This window comes from Gastrolobium bilobum, unplaced genomic scaffold (genome assembly GCF_033153095.1).
Source record: "Gastrolobium bilobum isolate Gb01-03AN ecotype WA unplaced genomic scaffold, APGP_CSIRO_Gbil_v1 utg814, whole genome shotgun sequence".
NCBI lineage: Eukaryota > Viridiplantae > Streptophyta > Magnoliopsida > Fabales > Fabaceae > Gastrolobium > Gastrolobium bilobum.
In genome coordinates, this window is record NW_026897615.1 from 235,346 (window position 1) to 252,693 (window position 17,348).

Below are 17,348 nucleotides of genomic sequence, written 5' to 3' on the forward strand. Positions count from 1 at the left end.
GAAGCTAACTTCAATCAAATTAGTTTTTCTTTTCTTTTTCGATAGACCAGTGAGCTGACACCCAATGTAAATTGCTTTGTTTTCTTTTTTTATATTAAATTCAAAATTTGTTTGTTTTTAACAAATAGCTGTAACATTTATAGCACAAGTATTAATGGCTATTCATATTACACTTTATCATATGTTTGCAGCGAACAATGAATGATAGTCACGGGAGGGAATATTAATTAATTACTTATGCAAGGTCTCAGGTTCAAGTTTGGCGAATAGAAGAATTTTTTATAGCACAAGTATTCAAGTTAGTTGATAGTCACGGGAGGGAACATTTATAGCACAAGTATTAATTCTTTTGATTCTAGATACTAAGGGCTGAGATTTTTTTTTTTAATACTAAAAAAAGGTAATTGATAAGGAAATGGTTAGAAAGTGAGTTTGGTAGGAAAATGTAAAAAAAGTTGTTTGGTTAGAAAAAAATTTACCGGACAAATTAGGTAAGATTTATAAAGTCTATGTTTGGTTTGAGGTAAAATATAGATGGAAAAATAACTTCAAATTACAAATATAACCCCATAAAAAAGTGAAACATTAGCACTTTAGATGAGGATATTTAAGTCTACTAGTGGGTTGCTCTTTTGCCATTTAGCTAGCTAAATGTAAAATATCACCTTCAAGTTGTCTTTCTAAATAGTAAATTTGTCTTTTTTTCTATGAACAAATATGGAATGCTATGCAAATACAATACCTAGGAAAATTTTGTAAAACCTTCTACCAAACATTGCTTTCTTACTTTGCCAATTTGATTTGTATAGGTAAATTTTAAGAAATTTTCAATCAAACACCACCTAAAGTTTTCAAATAAAAAAAATTCTTTATACATCTTTACTTTTGTTACGAGATTAGGGCCTATTTAGATGAGTTTTTTTTCGGTCTAAAGTTATTTTTTTTCAAATTTTTTTTTTATTATAAAGTGCATTTGGATGCTTATTTTTAAATAAAGCAGAAATCACAAAAAAATTAATTTTTTTTTCAGAAGTTAAAATTTTTTGCTTATCAAAAAAGCAAAAGTCAAAAATTATTTTTTTTCAAAAAAAAATATTTTTTAAAAATCTAAATAATTTTAACTTTTATAAAATGCACTTTTAAAATAAACAAAATATAAAAGTAACTTTTTTTATAAGGAAATCCAAACACAACTCATTCCTGAAACATACTTTACTTTTGTTCTTATGAATGATGTGTTTAGGCTCAAACTTTTATCTCTAGACTTTTTTTACTAGTGTAAAAATTTCTTAGGGGGCGTTTGGTTAAGGGATTTGTAAGAGATTGATATGGAAATGATAAATGGACATATCAGTTAATCATGTTTGCTTCAAGGTTTTTTCACACTTACCCACCTAAGTGAGTTTCCTACGTAACCAAGATAACCATGTTTTCTGTCCATTTAGCCGGCGAAATGTATCCCATGGACAGTGTGGTATTGATGAAAAGATGCCTCATTGCTCAAAGTGGATTCTAAACAAAAGACGACGCTACCCTCACTCCCTGCCTTGTTCACGTCTTGTTCTTGATACTGGTTTGCTATACAAAATTAATATTGTCAACCATTTTTCTTTACTTGTTTGTAATTGGGATTTGGAATTACCGGTTCAGGCCAATGCATCCACCCTACATGGATGCTAGACTTTCACAAGCAGAATATGCCCACCCAGATGAATTGGACAAGGAATTTGACACATTTCCAACTACAAGACCTTCAGATATTGTAAGAATGAGGTATGACAGATTGCAGAGTGTGGCAGGTAGAGTACATACTGTGGTTGGAGATTTGGCTACTCAAGGAGAAAGGGCTCAAGCCAAGTAGTTGCAATTCTAGTAAGACTATACCTGCTGCGTCATCCTCGCTTCAGAAGCAAGATGCCATCGGTACCAGTTAATTTCTTGAAGAGATTGCCTTCCAAATCAGATATGCTGTTGTGACGCCTCACTTGGATATAACATGAAAGGATGCCTTATTTTTTGCCTTTTGAAAAAGCAAGTTATTTTGGTAAAAGCACATTTTTTCCCATCTATATTTAATTAAAAGCCAAACATAGACTTTACAAAAGTTACTTAATTTTCCCGGTAAAATTTTTCCCAACTAAATAACTATTTTTACATTTTTCTATCAAACTCATCTCCAACCATTTTTCTACTAATCACATTTTTCTATGATTCATAAAAAATTTTCTTTAACCAAACGTACGAGTTACTTTTTCAAAGATTGAAGCAACACTTGTTACTATTTAATTTTTAAAAGCTACAATAGATAGGATATTGATTTATTTTTACTTATTCTTCTCAATAATATGTAATGCTAATATGATCTATTCCAATGCTTTGCGTACATAGGACATATCCTTTACACACATCCTTATTTTTTTTATTAATATATATTTAGGTTAATTTGAGTGTTAAATAATATCAAGTCTATCTATTAGAAAGTAAATGCATAAACTTTTCGTGATTTTGGCGCTTATATATATATATATATATATGTTAAATTATACTAATATATTTTACTCTATAGATTACTTTAACACATCCTAACACTTATTTTATTTTTTTCAAAAAGTGAGGCATACCTTTTATTTACGAAGTCTTCTTAAAAGTAATAAAACAAAGGGTTAATTTTTTCTGCGGTTAGATAATTTATTTATATTGAGTCTAAGATAATGTCATTTTAAGACAAAAATCAAGGTACTTTTATAATTATAATTTATTTCAGAATTATAATAATTTTTTAATTTAAAATAATATTATTTTAAAAATAAATAAAAATAATTTATCTACGTACAATTAAAAATGTCAGGATAAGTGGATAACCATCACTACATTTGAACCACTGTTTTGTTTCGGTCAATAACCACCACTGTATTTGTCTTAAGTACGATTTATTTTGACCACAACTAACACCCCGAACCAAGCTAAGTGCCTCATAATAATTGGTTTAACATATTTCTATCCGATTTTTTTTTTAATTTTATTCACTCATTTTTTAATATAACTATGTTATATTATTACTTTGGATGTATGCAAATCCTAGTGACGTCGCCTGGAATCATGTATTGTAACGGAGCGTATATGATAATACTATTATATTTATTTGGATTATATTTCAGTGTTCTAAAGATTGTATCAACTAACAAACATAAACGGAATAATTAATAGGAGTATATATTCTCACAAGAAAAAGGCCCCACTTTGATTGGTCGTTTTTATTAACTTATTACCAATCACCTAAACCATCATCCGCGCCCGTATACAACCAAAAGAATAAAGTAAAGTAAAGTAATTTATCCTCTATTTATTTTTTGCGAAAATCCTCGTTGACAACATTGAATTGTGGCTATTTTGTACTATGCGGGTGTTCTATTCCAAATGAAAGCTTAATAATTAATATTAAACAAGCGCATAACATCAAGCATTTAAAAATATAACAATCTAAAAATTCTTTAATTAAAATCAATACTAGTACAAAATATTGAACGTTATTAATTATCATAAATAAAAAGTGGGTTTGATGGGCTTTTTGACCACTATAGCCTTTTTTTAATAATTAATTATCAAATTGACCCTATTTATAAACTATTTCAAAAAATTAACCTCTCCAAAAAACATAACACTAATCTGTCTCTATTTGACCGTTGACCATGAAGCCTACCCGGGTATATTTTGAAATTTTTTACTTATCCGGGTAGGGAGGGGATACCCGAGTATATTTCTTAAATCTGAAAAAATGTTTGAATTATTTACCCGATAAGGAGGAAGCTACCTAGATAAATTTCATTCTTTATTACAGCCATTGCATTGCCAAGTATTACCCAAGCTATGGAAGCTGCGGCCATGACAACGGGACCTGTAAGGAATCGAACACCCATGGCAATGTAGCAATGGATTTCCCACAGGCAATTAGTTTGGGTTGAAGAGCCATAAACAAACCTACAAATATCTCACCAATTAGGTAAATCCTCAATGTTTAGCCAAAAGGGTAAAATATAAAACAAAAGGCATCCACAATTTACATTCACAGCATCATGGGAAAAAGGCTTTTCAGTTTTCTCTAAAAAAATATTTATAGCACTGCTTGATTCGTCCAATTCATCTTTGTCTAATTAGGGTCCAAAAATGGCACCGAACCCCACAACCGCCGCGGGACCGCCAAGCAACGTGGTTGAAGACCAGACCCCATATGTCGGGAACATTGCACTATCATTATGCAATCTCTATCATTATCGTCCAAAAAAGAATAGAAACGAACTTAGCCAGTAGAAATCATCTAAATACTTTATCCCTAATCTCAAAGATTTCCCAAATAATATTTAGCATGAGCAACAGGGTCACCATTATCCCACACTATAAAGAATGAAATTTATCCGGGTAACTCCCTCTCTACCCGGGTAAATAATTCAAACATTTTCCCAGATTCAAAAAATGGTCAACGGGATATTGGTGTTATGTTTTAAGGTTAAATTTTTGAAATAATTTATAAATAGGGTCAATTAGGTAATTAATTATTAAAAAAAGGCTATAGTGGTCAAAATGTCAGGTTTGATGTTTTTCATTTTAAATGACATAAATTATGTCATTTTAAGAGAGAGACACAAAAAATGAAAATCATGAGAGAGAGAAAGTAGGTAGTTTTTTTTAATTTAAATTTTAAATAAAAATAATAATTTTGTGTCTATCTCTCTTTTAAAATGACATAGCTTTATGTCATTTAAAATGACAAACATTTTTTCCATAAAAAGATTTAACGCAATACAATTCAAATAGATCAAAATAGAGGAATAGTGACCATTTTGCCACACTTTAGCAAATTATCTACCAGACTGTCATGCCAACAGTAAAAATTCCTGGAATGCCACGCGACATAATTCGCTGCACTGTGCAGCGAAATATGTTTGCAAATAATTCGCTACATAGTGTAGCGAATTATGCCATGTTAAGCTACTCACTCAGCAAAAATAACACGTGTCAAGCATGCAGTAATTCGCTACACTGTGTAGCGAATTATGCTTGTATTGATGCCTGCTTGACATGTGTCATTTTTGCTGACTGTGCAGCCTGACATGGCATAATTCGCTACACTATGTAGCGAATTATTTGCAAACATATTTTGTTGCACAATGCAGCGAATTATGCTGCATGGCATTCCGAGAATTTTTACGATTGACATGGTATTCTGATAAATAGTTTGGCAAGGCGTGTCAAAATAATCATTGTTCTTAAAATAGATTTGTTGAGGGAATAACAAACCATATATTTCTTGGGATTTATTAATCTCCTTTAATAGAAGACAACTTACATCATGTCATAGAAACAAATCACGTGGGTCCCATCATTTTTAAAAAAAAAGAAAGAAAGAAAAAAGAAATAGCACAATTTTCTATGTCCCACTTACCTAAGATAATTGTCTCTTACAAAAGAAAATAATTTAAACCCATATTTCTTTCATAAAAATGAGTGAGGATATTCTTACTATTAGAAAAATTCACTACCAACCCACCACCTCCATAATCACCATTGGATTAACATTTTTTCTTTTTTCAAAAACTTTTTAGCATTCCTTCTCTTTGATCCAATGATAATTGTAAAAGTAGTGAGTTGGTAGTGAATATTTTTAACAGTAACCGTAAAAATTACTTCCCCAGTTTACTTCCTGAGTTTTCTGTCCTTTATTAACATTGTTGTTTAGTAAATAATTATAGTAAAGAAGAAGAAGAACCCCGAGTTTTCCCTCCAAAATCCAAAATAGGTTTTCTGTCTGTGAGCTTAGAAGTTGAATCGATCGTTATCATCAACGAATTTAATGCTCACTCTCCGTACCTTTTGTGACGATCCATCTATATGAATTATGAAGCACCTCATCTTTTGATCCCCAAATCTTAATCTATGCTCCTTCGCCAACTCCCACTCTCCCAATCGCCGCCGCCGCCTAAGCGTTGCCGATATTCTTCTCTCCGACGAAGACCAAGGCGGCGCTGATTTCATGGATGGCGTCCGAGAAACACCGCCACCAAGACGTGGTTCTCCGTCTACCAAGTGCTGTTCGCCACGGCGGCTTGTTGCTTGGTTGCTGACGTTGCTGAGGCCGAACAAGGAGCATAGAATTGCGCGACGGCGGCTGAACGAGGAGGAGGACGCGCCGACGTTGCCGATGATTGAACTAAATGGTAGCGAGGAATCGAGTGAGAAGCTCTTCTCTCAATTTAATTTGCTTTAATTAACTTGATATTCTTAACTTCAAAAAATATCTAACTACTGTTGTTTGTGCTTGATTCGTTTGTGATTAGTAATGATGCTTCGTTAGTGTCTGTACCCTAAGGTTTAACTTCCTGAAGTTGAATATGTTTGTTCTTAGTTGTTAGTAGTTCTTGACCGTGTAGTTTGGTTTTGCTTTTGATTGTGAAAACTGGTTAATCATCCATTGTATTTCAGCACTATGTGATTCATCACAATGCAATTTCTGAATAAGCTAAACCTAAACCTGTGTAATTTTCTCAATGGCTCCATGTGAACATCAGTAGTAGTTATTTCATTTGAAGTTTGGGTTCTGTTCTCTTCGAAATAATGTGATATACAGACATCACCTATATATATATATATGGGTTAAGCGAATTTACAGTGACGGAATAGGGTTTGTTTAGTCAAAAAATTATAACTATAAATTACATGTAGTAAATAGTTATAATATTAAAGTTGCTCTTTTCTCTTTCTCTCTTCAGAAATATAACTATTACTATGAGTAGTACATGATTATAATAGTAAAGTTGTTTTTTTTTTTCTCTCTTCATAAATATAACTATATACATGTATTATTATAACCATGTACTACTCATATTGCATAGTTATATTTCTGAAGAGAGAGAAAAAAAAACTTTAATATTTATGTACTACTCGTAATACATAGTTATAATTTTTTTGACCGGAAAAAAGCTTATATCCAGTCACATAACACCCAATTTCCCTAATATATTATATTATATATATATATAGAGAGAGAGGTAGGATTCTTTGACACCGGTGTCAAATTTAAAGTTTGACACTTCATCTGAGAGCTGTTAGATAAAAAAAGATCAAAGACTCTGATTTATATGCATGTGACATTTTTGATCTTTTTTGATCTAACGGCTATCAGATGAGATGTCAAATTTGAAATTTGACACTAGTGTCAAAGGATCCTACCTCATATATATAATATGGGATAAGATCCGTTTACAAACTTTTTTTGCAAATTACACTAAGTACGACCGGTCGTACACTGCATGATTAAAAGTATGACCGGTCGTACTTAGTGTAGTTTGTAAACAAAAAAGTTTGTAAATATAACTTGCCCCATATAATATATATATGATGGGTTTCGATTTTCTTATGCAGTAGGAGAAAATTTTCTCATGTTGTAGACACATCTTATATGGGGCCCACATCTATTAAAAAAATAATAAAGCAAAAGAAAATATTGCACGAAAATCGAAAGGTCACTAGTAGAAGAAAATAACTCTCTTACTACATGAGAAAATATTTTCCCATATATGATTTACCTGTTACAAGTGAAATTCTTTTGAAATATCATTCATTCATGTGGCATCTAATGTTTGTTTTCTTGTTTGGCATGAAAGGCAAAATTGTTTTACCCGTTTATTGGCTTTGTTCCTTTTTTCTTCCCTCTCCACACTATCACTTCTTTTTTTCCGTCAAAGTAGTTAATCTAATGATGTTGTTGATGTCCTGCAGGACAGTTACATGGGAATGATACTTCTTTTAAGCTAGGAGTTGGTTGTGGTTTTCTATATCTGATTGCAGCAAGTAAAAATGAACTTGGCAAGATGGCTGAGTTGCGGAAAGAAATGGAAATGCTTCTTCAAAATGTGAAAGGAGAACTGAAAAGTAAAGATGCGCTTCTTAAGCCATTGAAACAAAGTGATGCTCTTGCCTGTTCCATCACTGACATTCAAGAAGCTTCTAGCTCTAGTAATTATATTTCAGTTCATTCACAAACACCATATGCTCACCCAATTCCAGAAAGCGATATGTTTCATAATTGTTTTCTAGAATATAAGATAAGTGAACAAGATAAATGTGCAGAAGAAATAAATGAGCTCCAGGCAGAATTTGAAATTGAGTTACAACGGTTGCAATTGCATTTGGATGGTGAAGCTGCATTTGCTGATGAACAACAAGAAAGAGTAAAGGTAGATTGTTTCATAGTTTGGTTTCTCATGATTATATTTGTTTCCTGATTCTGATATATGATGAACAACTTTATACCCGGATAAGTCAACCAAGAAAGGATTAAGTTTGCGCCAGTTAGATCTCAATTAAGTCAATTTCTTCTACTTATTGTGCATTTGAGGGATGTTTCAACCAATATACGTTCAGGAAACTATTATGTGGTTTGTCCAATCTGGTGTTAGTAGGAGTTGCTACTCTTTAATACTTTTATGCAGATATTGTTGGATAATTGAACCTTTCAAATATCAATTCAGGAATAGTCTCTTCAATCAGTTGAAAGAAAATATCTAGATGAAGCTTCACTATAACGTCCTTTTGGTACCTAGAGCTGCTTCTGGAAAAGGAGGCTACTCTTGGTAGACACAGATTATGAAATGTTTATTATAAATTTGCGGCTATATGCTGCCTTTCCTTTTCATCTCGTGCTATTAATTTTAAGCTATCCCGTCTTTGTATGTTAGTAAAATTATCCGATTATATTTTTTTTGTTTACTCTTTACTTATGTTCCTGGCTATTAGTTCTATAACAGAACGGCTGAAAACGAGAATTGGCAGGTAACCGTAAAGGACTCTCGTTCAACAAGCCATCGTTCAAGTTTTGGAGAAATAATGATGGAACCTCAGGGGGCAAGTTCTGATGTATCATTTGGAGTCCCTCCAGTTGAACTGGAGAGAAGATTGCATGAACTACTTGAAACAAGACTGCAAGAACGGATTACAGAGCTGGAATCTGCTTTGGAATGTACCACGCAGAAGCTTATTGAAAAAGAGAGAGAGGTTACTTGGTGTAAAGACACCGCACGACTTATCTCACAACATGTTCCAGAAACTTCTCGGTTTACTTTTCCAATTGATCCTGAAACTGCTTTGAAGTTGAGTCAAGTTTTGGGATAGCTTTTGAAGTCTGAAGTTGATTTCCTGGCAGTGCAATTTAATTACCTGTTGCTTCATTATTTTGTCAAATTTATGGTTTAGATCTCTGGAGGAAATGATTTGGAGAATGATTTTCAATAGCTTTGGTGAATTGAAGGGAGCCAAAATAGCTGTCTATTGTAGAGCAGTCGTCGAGATGTGTCTATCTGATTCTCTTCTTGTGGAGCCTATTGGGATTATTATACTTATTGCTAGATTTAAGGAGAGGTGACTGTAAGCAACTGCAGTTAAATATATCTGGATTTAGCAACGAACAAGAGTTCTAGGTATTGACTCATTTCAGCTATTTGCAGAAAATCCCATGTATAGTGGCTTAACTTTTAATGATCCGTTATCTTGTTCAAACAATTTAGTCGGTAGTATAATTTTCTTCTCTACCGTACCTATAATTAGCTTTGACGAATTTCCAATTTCGATTAACGAAATATTATCTTATCACGTCTGTTTTATTTTTTCGAATGTGTTTTTTTTGGGGGTGAAATGTTTTATTTTCTCTAATTAACCTTGAACAGAGGGATTTGCGATACGGTATTCGTTTTAATTTCTCTTAATCTGAATTACCATTAAATGCAAGAAATGAGTTGAATTTGAGGTATTCATTCAAAAGAATGATTTGTGATCATGGTACCACAAGGGATGTATTTACAATACCGGCTGTGTTTACATTGACTTTTCAAAAGAATTTTATACTATACTTTGAAAATTATTGATATTTAAATGAATTTTAACATTTCATTCATAGCACAGTAAAACATAAGTAGCGGATAATATTCACACATACAAACATTCAACACAATGACAATTTCTGCCGACCCCATCCCCCAAGAAAAAGAAAAAGAAAAAGGAAAAAGAAAACTAGTTTCAGTATATTATCATGTCGTTATTAAGTAAACGCTTCGTATTCTCGTGAACGCTTCACCAACCTAAAGTTCAACGGTATATCATGTGGTGCGTGGGACCTACATGTGAACTTGCATTGCTGTGGCCGGCGAAGCGGAGCAACACGCGCGGCGTGAAAGAGCGCATTTTATTTTACTACTTCCGCATCGAGCTTTCTAGTTACAGTTGTCATTCATTCATTTTGCCTTTTTGAAAACCGCAGAGTCTAATTAAGTTTAAACTCATTCCAACAGTCTCATACAAATACAAAGACTTAAAGGTAGTTAGTTGACTTTTTCTATGCTATACAGTATACACAATACTAGAATATCTTTTCGTTTTCAAGTGCCAAATAAATAGATAGAGACATGATATTATGATGTGTCCAAATGAGTGGCGTTGAACTGACCATGCCAAATGCCATTTCATACATAAATAAAAGCAATAATATCCATCCTATGACTATTGCAGGCATTACTTTCTTAACAAAGAGTAAGACGATGCTTAGATTTGTAGTGCCCCTTCTGGCGTTGCTTAGTTGTACGGAGAGATACAGAACAGCGAAAGCAGAGTCCGGGAATGAATACACGTTAGATTCAGTGAGAGAGTCTTTGGCTAGACAAGAAGACACCATGGTTTTTGGTCTCATTGATAGAGTCAGGTTCCCTTTCAATTCTCCCACCTACCATCAAAATTACTCTTCCTTTCCCGAGTTTCGTGGCTCATTGCTCGAATTCCTTGTTCACAATACTGAGACCATTCAAGCTAAGGTAAGTTACTAGTCCCCACCTTCACATCTTTGTTCTCTTTGGGCTCCTCAAATTTATTCATTATTTTTTTATATCAATATATATAGGGTTTATTATTTTTCATGTCACATGATATAAAGTTAGGTCATATCATCTCAAAATTATGTCATTTTAAGAGTTAACAGAGTTAAGTGTGTTTTGGTTTTTTTTGTTTATTTATTTATTATTTGAATTTTACAAAAGACACCTTTCTATAATTTCCTTAACTTCTAAAATCACTTAGTTTTGCTGTGAATGTTATGTCACGTGACAAAAGATAAACCGCTATCTATAATACATATTGCATTTGCCTTGTGTTAGAAAGATAAGGGGGTGACTAAACTTTCATCTTTGCTAGAAATATAATATAAATTTTTTGGGAAATATAAGAATCATTTTGCAGGAATAACACTGTTCATTCCTACAACAAGGATCCGGCAACGTATCTTGAGGATATGGCGCCGTATCCTGATTTTGGTTTGACTTTTTTTTTTTAAGCGTGGAATCCACATTTGATTTGTGTGTACAGAAAAATGATCTTGTCATGTGACATGACAAAAAGCGAACCCAAAAATTATTTACGTGCCCACACATAGAATTTTAAGTTCTTACAAGAGTTGGTGCTTGACGCAGTGCTAATTTATATCAAGTGACGCTGTAACAGGGAAGTCATGTGCATTTCCAGCATTGGCATTGTATCTTCCTCTGCTTTTAATTATTATTTAAATTTTGGTCGCTCTTTCTCTTTACAAGAAAGAGGGGAGGGGCGAGGAATTCGAAGTCTTTGCAAAATCTATTATTCATTCTTAATCTTAGGTGTTGAATATAAGCAGTACATTTGATACGGTTATATTGTTACTTTTGTGGAAATTTTTTGAACATGCAGTTTATAATTTTCTATTTCTCATTCTTTTGTTATCTTAGTTTCTTCATGGAGTCTATGGCATCATGTGCAACCAGAAGGGTATTGTATCAGATATATGTCAAACTCCATGAGTGGCTTTCTTATTTGTTTTGAATTATGTTATTGCATTTGAAACAATATTACGCATAAAATGATTATCTGGAATGTTACAGGCAGGAAGATACATTAACCCTGAAGAAAATCCCTTCTTCCCTGAAAATTTACCACGCTCAGTTGTGCCACATTACAACTTCTCACAGGTAATTCACCAAAACTCTTGTATGATTTCCTAGTCTGCGTAGTTTATGCAACTTAGTGGAAATAAACTTTGTCTTTAGTTTTTGCATCCTGTAGCCGCTTTGATTAACATAAACAAGCCTATCTGGAAAATGTACTTTCATAAGCTGCTTCCAATGTTTGTTGCTTCGGGTGATGATGGGAACTATGCACAAACTGCAGCTAGTGATCTTTCATTATTGCAGGTAAATTTTCCATTTATGAGTATGTTGATGGGTGAAGTTATTCAGAGCAATCTTTGTAGTCAAAAGCAGTCTTAACTTCCCATTTTTGTTAATGTATTTTGGTCCAACTCAGAGAGATAATTTTCAACAATGGCCTAAACTAGAGTTAGTTGTGACTTGTGACACTTTATCTTTATTCTATAAAATTTCTGTAGGCCATCTCTAGAAGGATTCATTATGGAAAGTTTGTAGCTGAGGCGAAATTCAGGGATTCTCCTCAAGATTATGAGCCTTTAATTCGTGCTCAGGTATATATAATGTTTCATTCTTAACCAGTGTAGTGGCTAGTGAATGAAGAGTTTTATAGTTAGTTTTTTTGATCTAATAAGATCAAGGAGTGAGGCTTGTGAACTTTGGCCTTACTTTCCTGCAAAGGATTACATTTTTAGTAATTATCTTTATGAGTGTTGGCACCATCTTTCATTTTCAAAATGCTATAGTCTTGTTGGTTTTTGATGTTATGCTATTGTAAAAATTGGAATTGTATACTTTTTTGTTTAATCCAGGACAGAAAAGCATTGATGAAATTGTTGACATCTGAGAGCGTAGAAGAGATGGTGAGGATGAGGGTTGAAAAGAAGGCCATGGTGTTTGGGCAGGAAGTGAGTCTTAATGGTGATGTCAAGAGAAAATACAAGGTTGATCCATCACTAGTTTCCTGCTTGTACAAGAAATGGATAATACCCCTCACAAAAATTGTTCAGGTCGAGTACTTATTACTCCGCCTCGATTGAACCCATTTCCATCCATGCAATTGATTGAAGAAAGGAATATGGTGTCATTGTTCAAATGATCAAACTCTGGTAGCACAAATTATTTGAATTTATTATTTCTTGATAAAAAGTGCCTGTTTGATTGTTCTCTCTCCTTTCTTTTCTTTTTAATTATTTTGTAAAATAGTTAATGAAATATGTGTTTTTTTGTGTTTTAAAAGTTAAAAGTCAAAACATAAAACAAGAATAACTTAGACATATTCTCTAAATTTGATTCTAAAAACTTAAAAACAATTATAATTTTTAAAATTATTTTTATAAAATAGACTTTATCAAATAAGTTTTTTTGTCCTGAAAATCAAAAAATAATTTTCCGAAACACAATTCAAACATTGCCTAAGTTTTTTATTTGATGAGTAAATATTTAATTCATATTTAAATTATTTAAATAGAAAAGAATAATACATAAAAGGCATTTTACTAATATATATGGGTTATATTTATCTCATTTAACATAAGATAAATCAAATTCCTACACACACATAACAAAGGTGGGTCCCACCTCTATTTTTTCTCTTTCCAATTATTTGTGGGTCTCTCTTATAATTTTGTGTCACTAACATGAGATAACTTATCTCCGTCAACATAAGAAAAACATTTCCCAATATATATATATATATATATATATATATATATATATATATATATATATAGAGGGTTCGCTTTTTCTACTGTCAATGTAGATAAGTGTAGATAACTTATCTACACTGAGCCCAAAACGACATTTTTTTGAGACGAAAATCAAGGTATTTTTTTAATTGTAATTTATTTCAAGGTTATAATAGTCTTTTTCATTATAATTTTTTAATTTTCTAATCTAAAATGATGTCGTTTTGAGAGTGAATGTAGATAAATTATCTACATTCACTTATATATGTTTTTTTTTTCTACTTAAGATTAATATATATAATAAAATATGTATTTTTTTGACCCAATAAGAGTGTCTAGATATGCAATACCATACTTTACATTTCTAACATGTGACAAAATTTGAAAGATTTAAATGGGAAATTTTGTAAATAATTGAGAAAATTAATTAAAAAAGAGAGAGAGGATGGGATGGGACCTAGAGTTTTTCCAAACGAGCTTGCTCAAGGCTCTAACCAGATTTCTAATTAGAACAGCTAACTGTGGACAAACCAGCGTTTCCATTTTCCAAAAGTAGCAAGCTCCAGTGTCCTAAACCATCATCGTATTCTAGCATAAAACACACCGACGTAGTGATTGGTGAAGCATGTTCGGTTTACAATTAGAAGGATTATAACCAAATAAATTGAGTGAGTTACCCGAAATTAGGGGGCTATATACATGCTTACCGCAACACACAAGCTTTTTTAGTATTGTTTGGTTTAAAGTGAAACCTAGTTCTTTATTTAAATCAAATGAAACATTACTTATATTCGTTTAAATCAAACCTAAAGTAAAGCATATGCAACTAGCAGCCACCCCCACGAGAGTCCTTCCTCCTCCTCGTGTTATTATGCATATCATGTGTTCTTATAATTACAAAAAACAAAAATTCTTTGTTTATTATTTAGCCTTGTAAACTTTATTAAGTTAATATATAATTTATTTATTTTTTGTAATAAAGTTAATATATAATTTGGATTTTGAGAGATCTTACCTGTGTTATTTGGGTATCTAGCAGTTTTTATTTATACATATTGATCTTGGGAATGATAAAGTCGTTAACAAGTTGATAATTCACCACAAAGCAATGGTGAGTGGTGACTCGGGCAACGCGGGAAGTTTACGGGGGTGTCTTTTGAGCATGGTCACAATATTAATTTTGAATCGATAATCGGTCGAAAATACTAATTATCTTAGGTTATTTAAATCAAATATTTATAATTATGGCTTTTTATTTAATGTATAAATATATAGTAAATATTTAATGAATTATTTACTTTAAGAGTTTAAGTAATTTTCTAGTCAAAATATTTTGAAAATAATGAGTTACTTGTAATATCGTAAAGTACAATATAGAGATTCATAATTTAAAATTTAATAATTATATGTTTTAATTTAATTTATAATAATATTTAGATGCACTTTTAATTATATATATATATATAAATATATATGTGTGTATATAAAATTTAAAGAGATTGATGTTTGTCCTTTTAAAAGATATAAATTTTGTTATATTAATCAAAATTACTGTATTTTATAGTAAGAGAAACAGAAATTATGGTGGAAAAAAGTGAGATATTTTTTAATTTAAATATTAAATAAAATATTAATTTTAATTAAAATGTCTGTCCTTTAAAATGATAAATATTTCCTCTAATTTAAATAAAAATATAATTATTTTTATTTTAACATGTTAATTAATTTTTTAAAGACAAGAGAAAGATTTCTAATTGTTACTCTCTCTATCTCTCTTTCATTTTAAATATATAATTTTATAACTCAATCTTAATTATATTTTGGTAATTTTTCCAGAAATTCATCATATTAATTTTAATATTACATTGTATTGTATATTTATAATTTTTTTGATTTACTTTATGCTAATATTATTAATATAAATATGATAGAAATATACCATAAATGAAATAATCATAAACTAAATAAAAAACTATAATACTATTCATATTTTTGTTTCGTTTGAGTGCAAACTGTAAGAAATTTCAAAATGAGATTATATGAAATTAGAACATTAAAAGATTTAGGCTTATTTGTTGAAGACATGATTCTTGATTTGTTGAAGGCTTCTTGATTTCTCTAATGCTCCTGCAATGGAAAGACCAGGATCTTCCTCTACAATTCACACCACTCCTTGATCACAATCGTCGATGGGACGAGTTGTGGAGTAACGTTGTGAATGCAGAGGAGACATAGCCAAACTTATTAACCCTAGTTCCCTTCTCATCATGAGCCTATGGGTTGGGCCTACACTATTACCTACACTAATCAGTTTACAGATAGATATCCAAACCCAAACAAAAGGATCACTTAATTAAATGGGCTTTATACTACGTTCCCATATGAATCATGACTTAGCCTGTTTTTATCAAAACAAAAGAAAATTACAATTGATTGAAGCTCACAATTATTATAAAAATTTCTAACACCTATTGCACTTGTGAGTCTTGGAAAAAAATTTATGGGACAGGAATAAAAAAATTATAATACATATATTGTTATTATTATTTTGCTTGAGTACGTACTACACATGTGAGTCCTGGGAAAAAAAGATAAGGGAAATGAATCAAATGTATTGCTAGGTTTGAATCCTCTTTCCGTGTCTCACAACTTTATAAATAAAATTATATAAGAGGATTCTACCAAAAAAATAAAAATAAAATTATATAAGAGGATATATTCAAATGTTATTATTATTATAACTTAATGATTGAGATTAAAAGATTATTATTATTTTAATATTTTATTACTCTACAATTATAATAAAATATGTATAAAAATAAATACACTTTGATTGTTATCGATAATTTTTTTTAAAAGATTAAAAAAAAGTCAATAAAGATATAAATAAAAAATTAAAGTTATAAAGAAAAGCCAAATTTTAAAATTTTAGCATATGATCGTAATAATAGAACAACTTTTATATCATGTATAAATAGATATAAATAATTAATTATTGTTGGTTGAAGTAATAAAGAAATAATTCTTCTAAATTAATAATTTTGAGATTAAGTCGAATAATGAATGAAATGGTTGAGAGAGACAAAAAAACAAATATAAATAGATAGATAGTTTTTTAAACCTATTGTAAGTTTTTGAGGTTGTCTAAAAGAACAGAGCAATTTGAGAACTCTACTCGTTTTTTTTTTTTGTTTTTTTTTCAATCATTATTTGGTAAACATCACTGTTAGATATCTAATTTTGTGCAACTGGTGCCCATTGACATCTTTATCTATTTCCATGAAAAGCAGTAATTAAGTGCATATCAGGTCAGTATCCTCCAATAAATATAGCGCTGAACCAAGAATCCAAGATGACACACACACACACACACACACACACACATATATATATATATATATATATATATATATATATATATATATATTGTGGGACATTAGAACAAACTATGAAGGCTTGTGTAACCAATATACACCATCTCTCTGCCATTAACACGTAGGGGTTTACTTTGTCTTATATGCATCCCCACTTCTATCTTCGAGTAGGATAAAAAAAGAAAAGACATCATCCTCATTGATAATGTTTCCTAGTTGATTATAATAATGTGGGAGAGATTGTACAAGAAGCAGTAAGATGGGCAAAGGTGAAGAAGTCAATACCATATATATAA

At 31.2% G+C, this 17,348-nt stretch overlaps 2 protein-coding genes and 1 pseudogene across 2 annotated transcripts; all 3 read left to right on the top strand.

Annotated features, from left to right (window-relative positions):
- Positions 1–1,669: 1,669 nt before the first annotated feature.
- On the top strand, positions 1,670–1,977 carry LOC133308622 (FT-interacting protein 3-like; annotated as a pseudogene).
- A 3,787-nt stretch (positions 1,978–5,764) lies between these two features.
- Positions 5,765–9,550, top strand: LOC133308648 (protein POLAR LOCALIZATION DURING ASYMMETRIC DIVISION AND REDISTRIBUTION-like). The gene is made up of 3 exons (XM_061509292.1): positions 5,765–6,227; positions 7,774–8,231; positions 8,827–9,550. Exons 1-3 carry the CDS (start codon positions 6,029–6,031, stop codon positions 9,163–9,165), a joined length of 996 nt encoding a protein of 331 aa, XP_061365276.1. The 5' UTR covers positions 5,765–6,028; the 3' UTR covers positions 9,166–9,550.
- A 1,033-nt stretch (positions 9,551–10,583) lies between these two features.
- On the top strand, positions 10,584–13,095 carry LOC133308649 (chorismate mutase 2-like). The gene is made up of 5 exons (XM_061509293.1): positions 10,584–10,853; positions 11,949–12,035; positions 12,114–12,257; positions 12,452–12,544; positions 12,803–13,095. The coding sequence occupies exons 1-5, from the start codon at positions 10,584–10,586 to the stop codon at positions 13,028–13,030; spliced, it is 822 nt and encodes a 273-aa protein (XP_061365277.1). The 3' UTR covers positions 13,031–13,095.
- Positions 13,096–17,348: the final 4,253 nt, after the last annotated feature.